General features: G+C 35.9%; 1 protein-coding gene across 1 annotated transcript; it reads left to right on the forward strand.

The window, feature by feature from the left end:
- The first annotated feature begins 1,567 nt into the window (after nucleotides 1–1,567).
- Nucleotides 1,568–8,886, forward strand: LOC113139683 (receptor-type tyrosine-protein phosphatase C-like). Its single transcript, XM_026323059.2, has 15 exons — nucleotides 1,568–1,995; nucleotides 2,705–2,887; nucleotides 3,049–3,138; nucleotides 3,378–3,392; nucleotides 3,644–3,943; nucleotides 4,040–4,261; nucleotides 4,357–4,470; nucleotides 4,641–4,775; nucleotides 4,899–5,051; nucleotides 5,618–5,770; nucleotides 6,632–6,846; nucleotides 6,960–7,020; nucleotides 7,169–7,265; nucleotides 7,503–7,531; nucleotides 8,017–8,886. Exons 1-15 carry the CDS (start codon nucleotides 1,902–1,904, stop codon nucleotides 8,064–8,066), a joined length of 1,911 nt encoding a protein of 636 aa, XP_026178844.1. The 5' UTR covers nucleotides 1,568–1,901; the 3' UTR covers nucleotides 8,067–8,886.
- Nucleotides 8,887–13,870: the final 4,984 nt, after the last annotated feature.

A 13,870-nucleotide genomic window follows, 5' to 3' on the forward strand; every position in this document is an offset into this window, starting at 1 on the left:
GAGGAAAAAACAACCAGCTGCAGTTTACAATACATGTTTTGGAGGGAAAATTCTTGCCCTTATGTCAACTCAGTCAGGTTCCATGTCTGACGGAGTTGAAAAATCCACCTATAATCTCTTAATGTGCTAATATAATATTATCTGTGAACTTAGTAAAGGATAAAAATGTTATTTCAGGGTTGTTTTTTAACATAGATGTACATATATAGCATGAATGACATTATTTAACCTTACTGTATAACTGACATTTATAACTTGTAGACTTGCATGGGCTGGCTTATTATTGTGTCACTTTCCTATTTATAAAACAATTTATTAAACAAAAAAGCCAGTGTGTGGATTTGCACAGCATCTGGTTGTGAAACTGAATATTACATTGAATTTTAGCAGTTACTTCTTCATCTATTGTCACCTCCATCTGTTTAAAAACACGTTTGTTCATTAATCAGTAATGCACACATTATTTGTCAACACCATCAGGTCTTCATCACCTCCGTCAGATGTATGTTTTGTTAATTTTTGACAGAAAATATTTATTCACTATTCAGTTTATGTTTATGAAATAAAGCACACTCTGATCTACATCCTCTTATGTCTTGATTATTTAAGGAAACCCTATTACAGCATAGTTCAGAACTTGTTGGACTGTAAGAATTAAAACTAGACTTCATAGTGTGTCTGACGGAGTTAACACAAATCAAGTTCAAAAGGGAAAGATGTTTATTTGTCAAAAAATTTATTTTATTTAGAACCTGTTCCTTTACATGGTTATATAGCTAAGATGTAATACAGCAAGGTGTGTTTTGGTTATTCTGTTTTGACAGGAACATAACAAAATAAAAACAGTTTAATATTTATTTTAATTATCGTTATTTATTTTTATACTTCTGTGCATTTTTTCCTGACAGCCTAGAACTGCAAAACACTGAAAACATGTCTCAAATCTTAAATTACTGCCTGTTGGTTGTAACTGGTATAGTTGATAATGATTTATAATTTCGTTCATGAATAATTTTTGTGAATGGTGATTTATGGGAGGAAGCACTGAATCATGAATATCTCAGAACCTGTAAAAGGTGAAGATGTGAAACTTGCTTTGCATGATTCAAAGATGACAGTCCAAACCACAAACACCATTTATGAAGAAATAAAAATATGTCATGTGAATAAATTTCTGCATAGATGCAGCTACAGACGTGCTTGCACCTCTGAAATGTTCCAGATAGTCACTGTAATCAGTTTTGTGATATCTATATGAATTATTAATTATTTTTGCTTTATGGATGTTAATGGGAGGATTCATTAAATCATGAAATCAGCTTAACATAGTAATTTAAAATAAAAATATTTAGCTTAATATGAATGAAAAAAAAGATCAGAAAATATTTTTTGAGCCAAAAGGACCAGTATACATGGGATGTGTGGTCTAAGTCACAAACGTTTATCTAACACCTTATAGGAAAAGCATGTTCTCAACCATTGAAAACGTTCTTGTTCTTATATTTTCTGTATGTTCAGGGTATTTTACAGACATAAAATTGACTAACACACATATGTTTTCTTCCTGTGCTTTCTGACCTAAGAAATGGAATTGCACTTTTAGCACCCACATCTTTACAGGGTGAATATCACGTTTGATTTATTACTTTCAGTACTTGTTTTCTTCTTAAACCTCTTGCAAAGATCTCATCCACGACTTCAGTCACCACCCAAATCAGACAAACACCATAGATTAGACTTTTCTTCTTTAACTATTTACTATGTAGGATCGTGGTAAGACTGTTTTTGATAGAAGTCAGTGATATAAGTGGTTTGACTTCATATGAAAATGGCCTCCTTGTTTCAGCCGAGAACGATGTGGCCCTCCAAAGAAGTTATATAGAATAGGATTTATAGATCAGATGTTGACTGTTGTCGTATGTTCAGATGCACAACAAGACAAAAAAGTTGCAATTATTTACGTTTTCTTCTTTGTATTTCCAGGTCAAACCAATGGTGAGTTTAAAATGACCTAATGTAATACCTAACATTAAATTGTTATTTTAATGAATGAATGTTTAAAATTCTAATTAAGATACCAGCTTTGCCATACCCTGTGCCACACCAGCCTCCTCTGTGCTTCAGCCTCTTACTACTTCCTACTCTTCACACTCCCTCAGCACCAAAGCCTAGTCCCCCTAGGTGAGTTTCATTCATGTTCAAGGCCGATGCAGAAAGTAATCAGACAATCAAAGGACACATGAAGTCGATCTTTACTCCTGGCTATTTTTCCTATTGTTTCCTTATTGGCTTGCTTTATGTTGAGCAAATGCAAACTTTTTTATTGGTTAGTCAATAAGATGTTAAGTTGGGTTTGCTACTCCTACAAAGTTATGCCAGTACTGTTCCACTGTTGTCATACTCCTGTTAAGGTTGGTCTCTATAAGGCAACTTTGCTATTGGTGACACAGTTTTGGGCAAAGAGACAGAGAATTGTTGAAAAAAAAACAGGATTTAGAGCTTTTGTTTTCTGCCATGTTTTCTTCTTTAAAAAAATGTGTAGATTACATATATGAGGGGAAGGAGAGATGGGTAGTGACACCATCTTTGTAACAAGAAATTGGATTTATGTGAACATCTTCATGTAGCACCTTTTAGAGTTATAGAAACAAGCATTGTGATATTGTTTGTTCTGATCTTTTTCCCTGCAATGTATCTCAATCAGCCTCCTCACCCACACGTATGACCACAAATTCAACCAGCATCTCTGTAACCTCTTCACCTACAGTCACCAAGGCAGCAACTGCTGCCAACCATTCAGACCCCTCAGCTACTGCCCCCACACCTCCACTCACCTTATCAACCCTCAAACCCTCAAATCAGACGCTCAGTTCAGCCTCTGTGTCTGGTAATGTATTCCGCCTGGGTTTACAGTTTTATTAGCCAAAGTACATTTAGCATGATTAAATCCTGAAATGGTTGTTACAGTAAGTATCATATCAGCTAAGACTGTTGGCAGTGAAGTATTTCAGTGTGAACTTGACATCCAGCATGCTCTCCATCCTGCAGCCACTACTCTTCCTCCAAGCATCTCAAATCAGTCCTCACTCACAACCACTTCAGTCACCAACCAAACAGTCTCTCAGGCGACTACCACAGGTTGGAATATTCTCCTTTACTATACACATATATACAATACAGTCGTTGATATAGGACTGTGGTAAGAGTGTTATTAGTCCAGACAATGGACACTAACACTGACACTGGTCAGGTAGGGATTACAAGTAGTTCTGACAGGTAAAAGTAAAACTTTGTTAGATTCCTCCTGTTGAATAATCATATTAATGTTTTGTTTTGCTCTTTTCTAATCTCTTCTTCTGTGGTAATGCATCGTCCAGTCCCACGTCCACAGTGTGAGTATCAGATCATGTTTTCTAACATAGTGAAATTATTTTGGTATCAAGTGTCTGTTTTTCCTTCTTACTTTAAAACAAATACAGTGACAGTGTATTTTTACAGTGAGTGTCCAGAAAGTGTTTTATTCTCAACTATCACAGGAACAGATTCAACTAAAACATGAACAAAGTGTGTGAGATTAAAAAGACATCTTCACTTGGTTCATATCAACTAAGATATTTTATAAATCTGTTGATCTGGTTTTCAGGTTCTTACAATGTTACACCCATAAAGTTTGGCTTCCAGTTTGGCTTCCGGTTTGGCTTCTACTTTGGCTTCCAGTATGGCATTACAAGCTCTGCTGCTGGTAACTACACCATAACCATTAATGAAGGAGGCCGACTTGAAAGAAACTCCACAATCTCACTGTCCGATCAAACCGAATCACATGAAATCAAACACCTGAAGCCCTGTACTGAATATGAGCATCATGTGACATTTACTGTTGGACCTGACAAAATAAAGTGTACCAACAGTGATGGACATAAAACCAAGACGTCTCAAATGAGTGAGTAAAAATAATTCATACTGTTCTAATGTATCTCACATTTCTCCACATTTAAGACAGGAGTCTGTTTATAAAATACATGTTTGTGTATTTTAGATAAAACTGACATTAAAGTTAGCAGCAGCTGCAAACCTGGATATGTTTGTTACCAAAGTGACTGGAACATCGGCTCTTCACTATCAAGACCAAATAATATTCCAGCTCATCAATGTGATGAGAAAACATTCTGTGTCAAACCTGGTTCCAATGACATTTGTTCAGATTTTACTACAAGCTTCACCTGTGGGAAGTTTAGCTTCACCAAAAGCATCACTGTCGGTGTGTACAACAGATTCTACCTGTGTTTTGATTTGTATGTGCTGTAACTTATTTTCCTCCAGTCTAAACTATGTGCTCTTTTCTTTTTCCTACAGATTTCTTAGATGAAACTACAATAAATCAGCCCATTCCCACTGAACTTCCTGCAAAAATAAATCCTGAGTTACCTCCAAACTGTAAAAACCTCGCCATTGATTACACCTGTCAAGGTAAATAGAAAGACTCAAATTCCTTGTTTGTGTTCACAAACATGGTCACTAACGTTTTCATTCTGGTCGGTTTTAAGTTGAAGTTTAACCACAACTGATCAACTGCTTCTAGTTACTGAGGTAAAAAGATTAGTTGTTGAAGAAAAGTTGTCATCCTTGTGTCTCCTCAGAAAATCGAAATCCTGCTGAGCAGAAGAAACTGTCAGAGTTGGAGCCCTACACAGATTACAGCTGTACTGGTCTGATCAAGAACAACAACGTCCCAATAAAAGTCACAACTGCTATCAAGTTTAACATCGACTGTGGTCTGTTGACCTTCACTTCACCTCAGTGCAATAAAAGTTTTTATCCTCAGATACTGTGGAGTGAATTACTGTATAGTACCAGAGCTCAGTTCACTGTTACTGATGTCTGATGTTTTCCAACAGAACTCACAATAACCAACACAAAGAGCAGCACAACCAATACCTCCATTGAGCTGAGGTGGAACACAGCCAGTCAGAAGTGTAGAAATGTCCTCTCCAACCTGAAGAAGCTTTCTTATGAATGCAGCTGTAGGCCTACTGACTCCAACCAGCAGAGTAAGTTCAATTATTTAGATTAAGTTTCTAATTATTTTCTTCATTTTACAGGAAGGTGCTTTTTGAACTTTGCTGAAGCTCCTTTAACTGTTTAGTTTAGTTTACCTAAATAGTCAAACATACTGAGAAAATGGGAATCATTCCTGAACTTCTAGAGCCACATGCTAACTTTAGCCTGCTTAGTGACACAAATGACTTTGGGTGATAGAAATAAGTTACAATTTTATGAAAAAGATTCTTAAAATAGAAATGAAATATGATCCAGAAATAACTGAAACATCATAGTTTAATTTAATATGTTTCCATATCCACAAAAAGTGTGGCATTAGCTGTTCCTCAGTCTGCTGGTATATAGTCCATGGTGGATATTAAAGTGTTCGCTTGTAGGACCAGAGTCACTGATCTAAAGTAGCAGTGACACATGGATGATTTTGAGATGGTAACGTGACAAACAGATCAATCTGCTGTTGTATATTTTCTCTGATTTAAGGTTCAGTCACATAAAGTCTTTGATTTTCCTGCTGTCATTAAACACAACAAAACAGATGATGAAAATTATGTTACAGCTACAGGAAAAACACTGGGAGAAACTAACGGAGGAAGATGTAAAATTTCTGGACTGAAACCATACACAGACTATACCTGTGACATCCAACCCACCTACAACAACAAGAAAGTGAATAAACAACATGAAGTTAAACTGAAAACTGATCCTGGAAGTAAGTAACCAACAAAATATCTTATTGGTAAAGTACAGTTATTTTTTCATGGTATTTCTCAAACCTTGTCAGGAATATACAGTAATTATAGAATTGAAATTCCAATAAAAGTCATTATTCTCAGTTGAATTCTCTGTGACTGTAGCTTCAGTCAGTCCTGACCTATTTATAAATCTTACTGCTTACTTATTAGTCTGCAGTGTGGCAGCAGAGTAATTACTGACCTTTTCAGTGTTAAATTGTAATCTGTACATTAAAACATTATTAATAATAATGAATAATAATCAGATTTTCTTATACAGTCTTTAAAAAATAAATTTTAAAAATTGTTTTGCATGTGTGTATCATTTTCCATCTCACAGGTGAGTTTTTTGGAAATGAATCAGTTGAATTTGTCAGTTAGTCAGTGTAAGTCCCGACAGCCTTATTTCACTAAATATTTCTATTGTATTTCATTTAAACATCTCACCTTAAAATGAAATGCAGTCCAGCCCTCAGAGCAGGACCAGGTCAGGGCACTCTACAACCTCTACCAAATATATAACAGCTGTGGGATTAAGTTAATAACAAGTAATAGTAAAAGCCTAAAATAATCACTTTTAATAATAACTACTTTTATTCCTTTTCACTGTGTGTTTATATTTAGTTGGTTTTAAACAGTAAATGTAATTTCTTTCTTTGCTTTGCTCAATTTGTGTTTGTATCACTTCTGATGTCCAGGACAACTAATACAGCAGCTCACTAATAATGTTTCTAACTACAGAAATGGCTGCTATAGAAAACTAAAATATTACTTCAACTGTGAATATGCATAAAGTGTTGTATCTGAAGTTGAATATATTTTTCTTCACTCTCTTACAGGACCAGATCAAATCACAAAGCTGAATGTGAATGTTTCAGAGCATAATGTGATTAAAGTAACCTGTGACCGAGCCAAAAATCTGAATGGACCTGAGGAGAGATACATAATTCGTCTTCGTTATGCAGGTGGCACTGACGTTGTGGCTTTGAAAAATGTTCCAAAATGTAATACTGAATTCAAAGATCTGAGCTACCTTAGAAAATACACAGTGGAGGTTTGTATCATCTTTTTCATTCCAGTTTTATTCATTTTCCATGAATTGTGTCTTTTTTCATTTTTCCAAATGTCATAATGCCTGATACAGGGATGATTTAAATATATTTCCAGGTGACTGTTTTCAATGGAATATTTGAGAGTGGGCCCAAGACAAAAGATGTCTCTACTCTATGTGAGTGTTTCAATCAATATTACAAATTGTCTTAATTTTATTGTCAAATTATTTTTGCACATTTTATTCTGATGTACAGTACAAACTGTCACTGTCTCTATTTTACATCTTGCATCACCATTTTTCTTGTGGTAACAATTGTTTACAGATAATGACAAAGCTCTCATTGGTTGTGTGGTCTTTCTCATCATCGTCATATTTGTGGCCTCACTTGGGATCGGCCTTTACATGTACAAAAACCCTCGGTAAGGATAACTTTGAATACATCTCCTGCATTGCATATCAACCTGCCTCTTTTGTTTTACTGCTGAGGACTGTGCTGCAATGGGCTTACAGTAATCAAGGAGTATCACTTCAATCAGTGTTGTAAACAGAGATTAATGAAAAGTGTTAGTTACCTAAATATTAGATGTCTTCAAAGTAAATACCATCTGAGTCAATATTATATTATTTTTTCATACCAACATATTTATCGTCCACAGTGATGATTTGATGCTTCAGTCAACAGCAAGTGAGTAGACTTTTCCTTTTCTATCCAGTAACACCCTCTAAACACCAAACAAACACCATCATACTCAGCAGCTACAAAAGATTAATGTTATTACAGACTCTTGAGGGACTGCTGATATTCATGGCAAAGGTCATGTGGCCACAATCAGACGTCAGAACACAGTAAAACCACTGTATTCAGTATTATTGCATTGTTATTATGTTTGCTATATTAATGTTTGCTCATTAATATAAGATTTCCTAGAAATTACTCATCGTTGTGTGAAAGACAAATATTCAGAAAATTATAAAATATAAATATAAAACTAATAATTGTAGAAATGTAATAAACTATAAATCCTACAGTGACATGCTTTAGGGAAGCAAAACAGCTACAAGTCTTTATTCAGCTGTAGGTCTTTTTTTAACAGGAAGATTCATTACAGAAGTAAAATAGCTGAAAAGCAGACAGTTTCCTCCACATGTCATGTTTTCTTATTCTTCTAGTTTATGTTAATGCCCCTCCATTTCTACATCATCACAAAAAAACTAAATGAGGAAGAAAAGCTTGATGGAGCAGCCGACCAAATCATCTACTCTCTATGCTTGGACTTTAACTTGTTCAGCTTGACGCTTTGCCAGTGTCTTTAAATAATTACTCTGTGTTTTAAATGTTCAAAATGACCAACCCTGTCTACTAGAAATGACATGTCAGGGTTACGTAAGTGCTGCCTGAATTATTACTATTACTATGATTATTATTGTTGTTGTTATTATTATTAGTAGCATAAAATGAATGTCTGTGTCACTTTAAGTGATGAGAAACTGCTACTGTTCATAGTTCACCAGAAGTAGAGATTAGGATGTGGTACATGATGTGGTGTACAAATTACTGTGATATGAAGCATGTGCATGTTCATCACACACATTTTCGTGACAGCTGTTGGATTCAGTACAAAGTCATTTGTGTGAACATCCTCTCTCACCGTGACATACAGCCGCAGACATTACTGATTTTATCTGTAAGTGACCATCTAAAAATATTTGTTAATAATGAAATTTAATCTAATAAAAATACTTCAGGTCAGATTAGTGTCTCTGCTGAATGATGGAGTTCAGGTTGTTAAAGGTCAATTTGATTTACTGTTGATTTACTATTCAAAAATGTTTTAGTCTGTCACGTTGTTTATATAATGAACTGCTTTAATTTCAATTGCAATTTTGATACTTGTGCCACCTGCAGATAGTGAAAGCTAAAGACTTTAGTTTGTAGGCATGTTTTTTTCTTTTACTGTAAAGATGCTATTTCTGGATGTTTTAAGGTTTAACATTTGATATTTCTATGACATATTGATAATAAAAAATTATAAAACATGAGACTGGCCTCTGCTGGATTCTAAATACCAAAACAAAATTCAACCTGTTTTTGTGAAATATCAGATTTGATCTTTTGAAGAAAAAAAAAATCCATATTCTTTCTACACATCAATAAGCACTACTTAACATTTAACATTTTAAAGTGAAAATTAAGCCAAAGTTTTACATTTCTGCAGAAATAATGACTTGTTCAAATTCATAATCAACTAATAATCAATAAATATGAACATTATTTCAGTAACAGCTAAGTGTATAGATAAAATAAGACAAATCACCCCAGGTGTCTGAGAAGTACAGCCTTCTCTTGCCTTCTGTCAGTGGAAAATGCTGCATGTCACATAAACAACGTCACTTCACAGTGTAACAAGTGGGAGCCAGACAAAAACAGTGTGTGTTCTAGTATCAGTCTGGGTTATCATGGTGGGCTACAGAAAAAATGGAAGTTACAAGGACAAACTTACCATTGTAGTCCATCAACACGAGTCCATCAAACTATGCAAACATTAAATATCATTTGCCTGTATTTTACTTTCTGTAAGACTCCATACCAACTTCAGAGGATGTGCAGAAAAATAAACTGAGTCAGTGTAAAAGACTGGGACACTGCAGAGCATTGTCATTAAATTACATGAAGATAAAAAGCCATATAAAGAAAAACCATAATTCAATATTGCATATCACATCTGTAAGCAGAAAACAGCAGACATGCATCAATACAGAATTTGATCATTTGCTCTTAAATACAACCAATTTCTTCACAAACTTCAAAAATGTCGATGCATTACAGATGCTCTTCTCTAGGGAGGATAGGGGCAGAAGATTAACAGCAGGTGAAGTTGAGGAAAAATTACAGTAATGAAAAGATATTTAATGCAGTGGGTGAGAAAAGCAACATGAACAAACATAAGAACATGTACAAATACAAAACATAAAAAATAACATATAGTTCAGGAAGCATCAAGTAACAATGCTCAGTGGCTGGTGGACCTAAGAAAACACCACTTCCCACCACGAATTTTAAGTATGGAAGCAAACCAAGTCTAGTGTTTGCATCAAATATACTGTTAGTTAGACAATGTTACAAAGAAATGCCAGTTATATGCACATATTCTCATTACACCGGTCTAATTTTCACTCTACTGGTTCAATCTCCTAACAAACTGGGTTTAGAACATAGTCTGACAAAATGCACATTTCCTAGAGATCAACTCTCAACTGTTTAGCATCTCTTACTGTTTTGGATTTTACACCACGTTAGAAATCAGCAACTCACTTTACAGTGGCAGAGAGGAAAAGAAACTTCCTGTCATCTCAGTGAGTAAAAGGTAGATGTTGCGTTCAGTCCTGCTCACTTGGCTTGTAACCACCAGGTTAGGTTATAGATGTGGGAACTAAGTTAAGATGCTGTTCAGACAAATTTCTCTCATTCAGTAAAACTACAACATAAAACATTTTGCTGTGTGAATATCTCCCAAATTGGATTACACTGTGTGGAGAGCTTCTGGACATGGTGGGTCAGTGTGGTCTCAAGATCCTGCTGCTCTGGGCTTGGATCATCGATTTGGCCGTCTGTAAGTAACCAGCTTCAAAACCGACTTATCTATATTCTATTTGAAGAGGTTTTCCTTGTTGTGGCGTATAGTTGGTAAACTAATTATTTAATTATTTGGCCAGGAACACAAGAAAAATTATCTTTAGCATAATAATCTTTATGTATTTTTATTCTTCCAAGTGTCTTTTTTGACAGCCTAGTAGTGTAAAACACCGGAAACACTCAAATGTTAAACATATTATTGGTTGCTGGTTATTACTGGTATAGTTAGTTAATGAGTTATAATTTTGTTCATGAATATTTTTTGTGAACAGTTATTTATTTGAGGAAGAACAGAATTGTGAGTATCTCAAAACCTGTAAAGGGCATAAAGACATGAAACTTGCTATACAGCTGCATCGTTGTGAAATGCTTCACATATTCACAGACGTCAGGCACAAACCACAAATACCAATTATAAAAAAAATTCCTGCATATGCGCAGCTACAGATGTGCCTTCAATCATTTCTTAAATATTAAGTAGTTACGAATTTTGCTCTAGTATTGTGGTCAATGTAAAGATACATGGATCAATAATTTGAAATACACAAAAATCAACATATGTGTCAGGACCAAGTTTTACATATGGAAAACAAAGATAAACCATATGTGCCATGTCATGGCACAAAACACAAAACGTCTCATCTAAATTAGATAAATGCTTTTTATGAAAGATACTTATCTCTTAACTTTATTAACAATTCTGTTTACACATTACTCAACAAACCACTAACCAGTTCAAGCATTTTATGTTTCTATCTCAAGCACATCTGGTGCAACTGATGAAAGCCTTGATTATTCACATCAGGTTGAAACAGTACAGTATTGGCAAACGTGAACTCTTATGAGGGATTCTATTAAAGAGGCTGAAGAACTTTGAGAAGCCATTAAAAGTGGCTTTTGTGTTGAATTTGTTCTTGTTGATTCTTGTTCGTTTATGTTTGTGTCTCCTCAGAAAATCTAAATCCTGCTGAGCAGAAGAAACTGTCAGAGTTGGAGCCCTACACAGATTACAGCTGTACTGGTCTGATCAAGAACAACAGTGTCCCCATTAAAAACACAACTGCTATCAAGTTTAACATCGACTGTGGTCTGTTGACGTTCACTTCACCTCAGTGCAATAAAAGTTTTTATCCTCAGATACTGTGGAGTGAATTACTGTATAGTACCAGAGCTCAGTTCACTGTTACTGATGTCTGATGTTTTCCAACAGAACTCACAATAACCAACACAAAGAGCAGCACAACCAATACCTCCATTGAGCTGAGGTGGAACACAGCCAGTCAGAAGTGTAGAAATGTCCTCTCCAACCTGAAGAAGCTTTCTTATGAATGCAGCTGTAGGTCTACTGACTCCAACCAGCAGAGTAAGTTCAATTATTTAGATTAAGTTTCTAATTATTTTCTTCATTTTACAGGAAGGTGCTTTTTGAACTTTGCTGAAGCTCCTTTAACTGTTTAGTTTAGTTTACCTAAATAGTCAAACATACTGAGAAAATGGGAATCATTCCTGAACTTCTAGAGCCACATGCTAACTTTAGCCTGCTTAGTGACACAAATGACTTTGGCTGATAGAAATAAGTCACAATTTTATGAAAAAGATTCATAAAATAGAATGAAATATGATCCAAAAATAACAAACATCACAGTTTAATTTCATTTTTTCTATAGAAAGCATGAGGACAAACTAATGTCTTTACAGCTAAACCTTGTCACTCTGCAGATGATGGTTATTTATTTAAACCAATCCAAGAGTCACTGATCTACTGTAGCAGTGACACATGGATGATTTTGAGATGGTAACGTGACGAACAGATCAATCTGCTGTTGTTCATTTTCTCTGATTTAAGGTTCAGTCATATAAAGTCTTTGATTGTCATTAAACTCAAAAATCTAGGGTTAGGGTTAATCTAAAACAAGATTTTATCTTTTGAAAAAAAAATTATTTCTAAAACAACACTTGTTATGATGTGTATGGACTTTGGCTGTCTGGGGTCGAACTTCCTCCCCAGGACCTTTATTTTGGTTCACAGACTTCCTGCGTGGCTGGGGTGCTGCTAGGCAAGGCAAGTTTATTTATATAGCACAATTCATACACAGAGTAATTCAAAGCGCTTTACAGAAATAAAAGAAAGGTTAAAATACATAAGCAAGAATAAAAAATAAAAAGGCATGCCACCACTTTGTCACCATATTTGCCCCTAATGATATCGACTATCGGACCACGCTGACCCATATTTGTGGGTCCCCTAATTTCAGTTTGTCCCATCCCTGATGGACTAAAAGTACCTCAACACAGACAATCTGTGGAGACGATCCTGAGTCCCAGACTCTTACGTCTAGGATTGAGTAGACTACAGCTGGAGGTTCCAAACCCCTTATTTAAGTCTACAGCTGTTTAGACCCGTATTCTAAGGATAACACTAAAGCGCCAAGGTTCCTAACCCCTGAGTCCCTGACCCAATTAGCTTTAGATCGAAGGTTCCCAACCTAATCAACTTAGAATACTGACCGTGAGTCCGATTGTCTCCCCCAACTGGACAAAAGTAGGACAAAAAGACAGTTTTAGAAAAGAAACAATAAATAATAATAAAAAGTTAAAATTTAACATTAAAGGAAACTGAGTGCAGATAGATTGATTTGGCAGGTGATATGTTATATGCCACACTAAAAAGAAAGATTTTTAGCTTGGACTTAAACATTGCCAGAGATGAGGCTTGTCTAACATCATCAGGAAGACTATTCCAGGTTTTAGCTGCATATAACTGAAACGCTGCTTCTCCCTGTTTAGTCCTGACTCTGGGCACGAGCAGAAGGCCTGTCCCTGATGTTCTCAGAGTTCGAGATGGTTCATATGGCATCAGCATGTCAGAGATGTAAAGTGCTGTTTTATTCTATTCTCTGAGAGACAGGAAGCCAGTGCAGAGATCTGAGAACAGGAGTTATGTGGTTGTACTTCCTGGTTCTAGTCAGGACCCGAGCAGCAGCGTTCTGAATGTACTGTAGCTGCCTGCTAGATAGCTTGGGGCTCATTTGGGTAATTGTCCTTACCTGTCCCGATTGTACAGAGACTACTTTTACCAGCCCCTTTCCTTTGTTCGGATTATTGTTTGCTGTTAGTGTTTGTGTTTGCTTTGTTTAATGTCAGTGATTATCCTGATTAATAAACCTCGTCCTGCACTTGGGTCCTGCTCTCCCTGCTCTCTTCTTCGCCCACACATAATAGAATAATCCGGCCAGAAATGGACCCAGCAGACACAGTGGTCAGGGAGCACTCCTTCTCGAAGTCCCTGGCAGCGTTTCAACTCGCCCTTCAATTCGCCGATGGGTACCCAGAGGTGCTTGAGTTGTGCACTCCCCACACGACATAGCCAAGAAGCGGGCAGGTGAGCTG

Source organism: Mastacembelus armatus, chromosome 4, assembly GCF_900324485.2.
Source record: "Mastacembelus armatus chromosome 4, fMasArm1.2, whole genome shotgun sequence".
NCBI classification, from domain to species: Eukaryota; Metazoa; Chordata; class Actinopteri; order Synbranchiformes; family Mastacembelidae; genus Mastacembelus; species Mastacembelus armatus.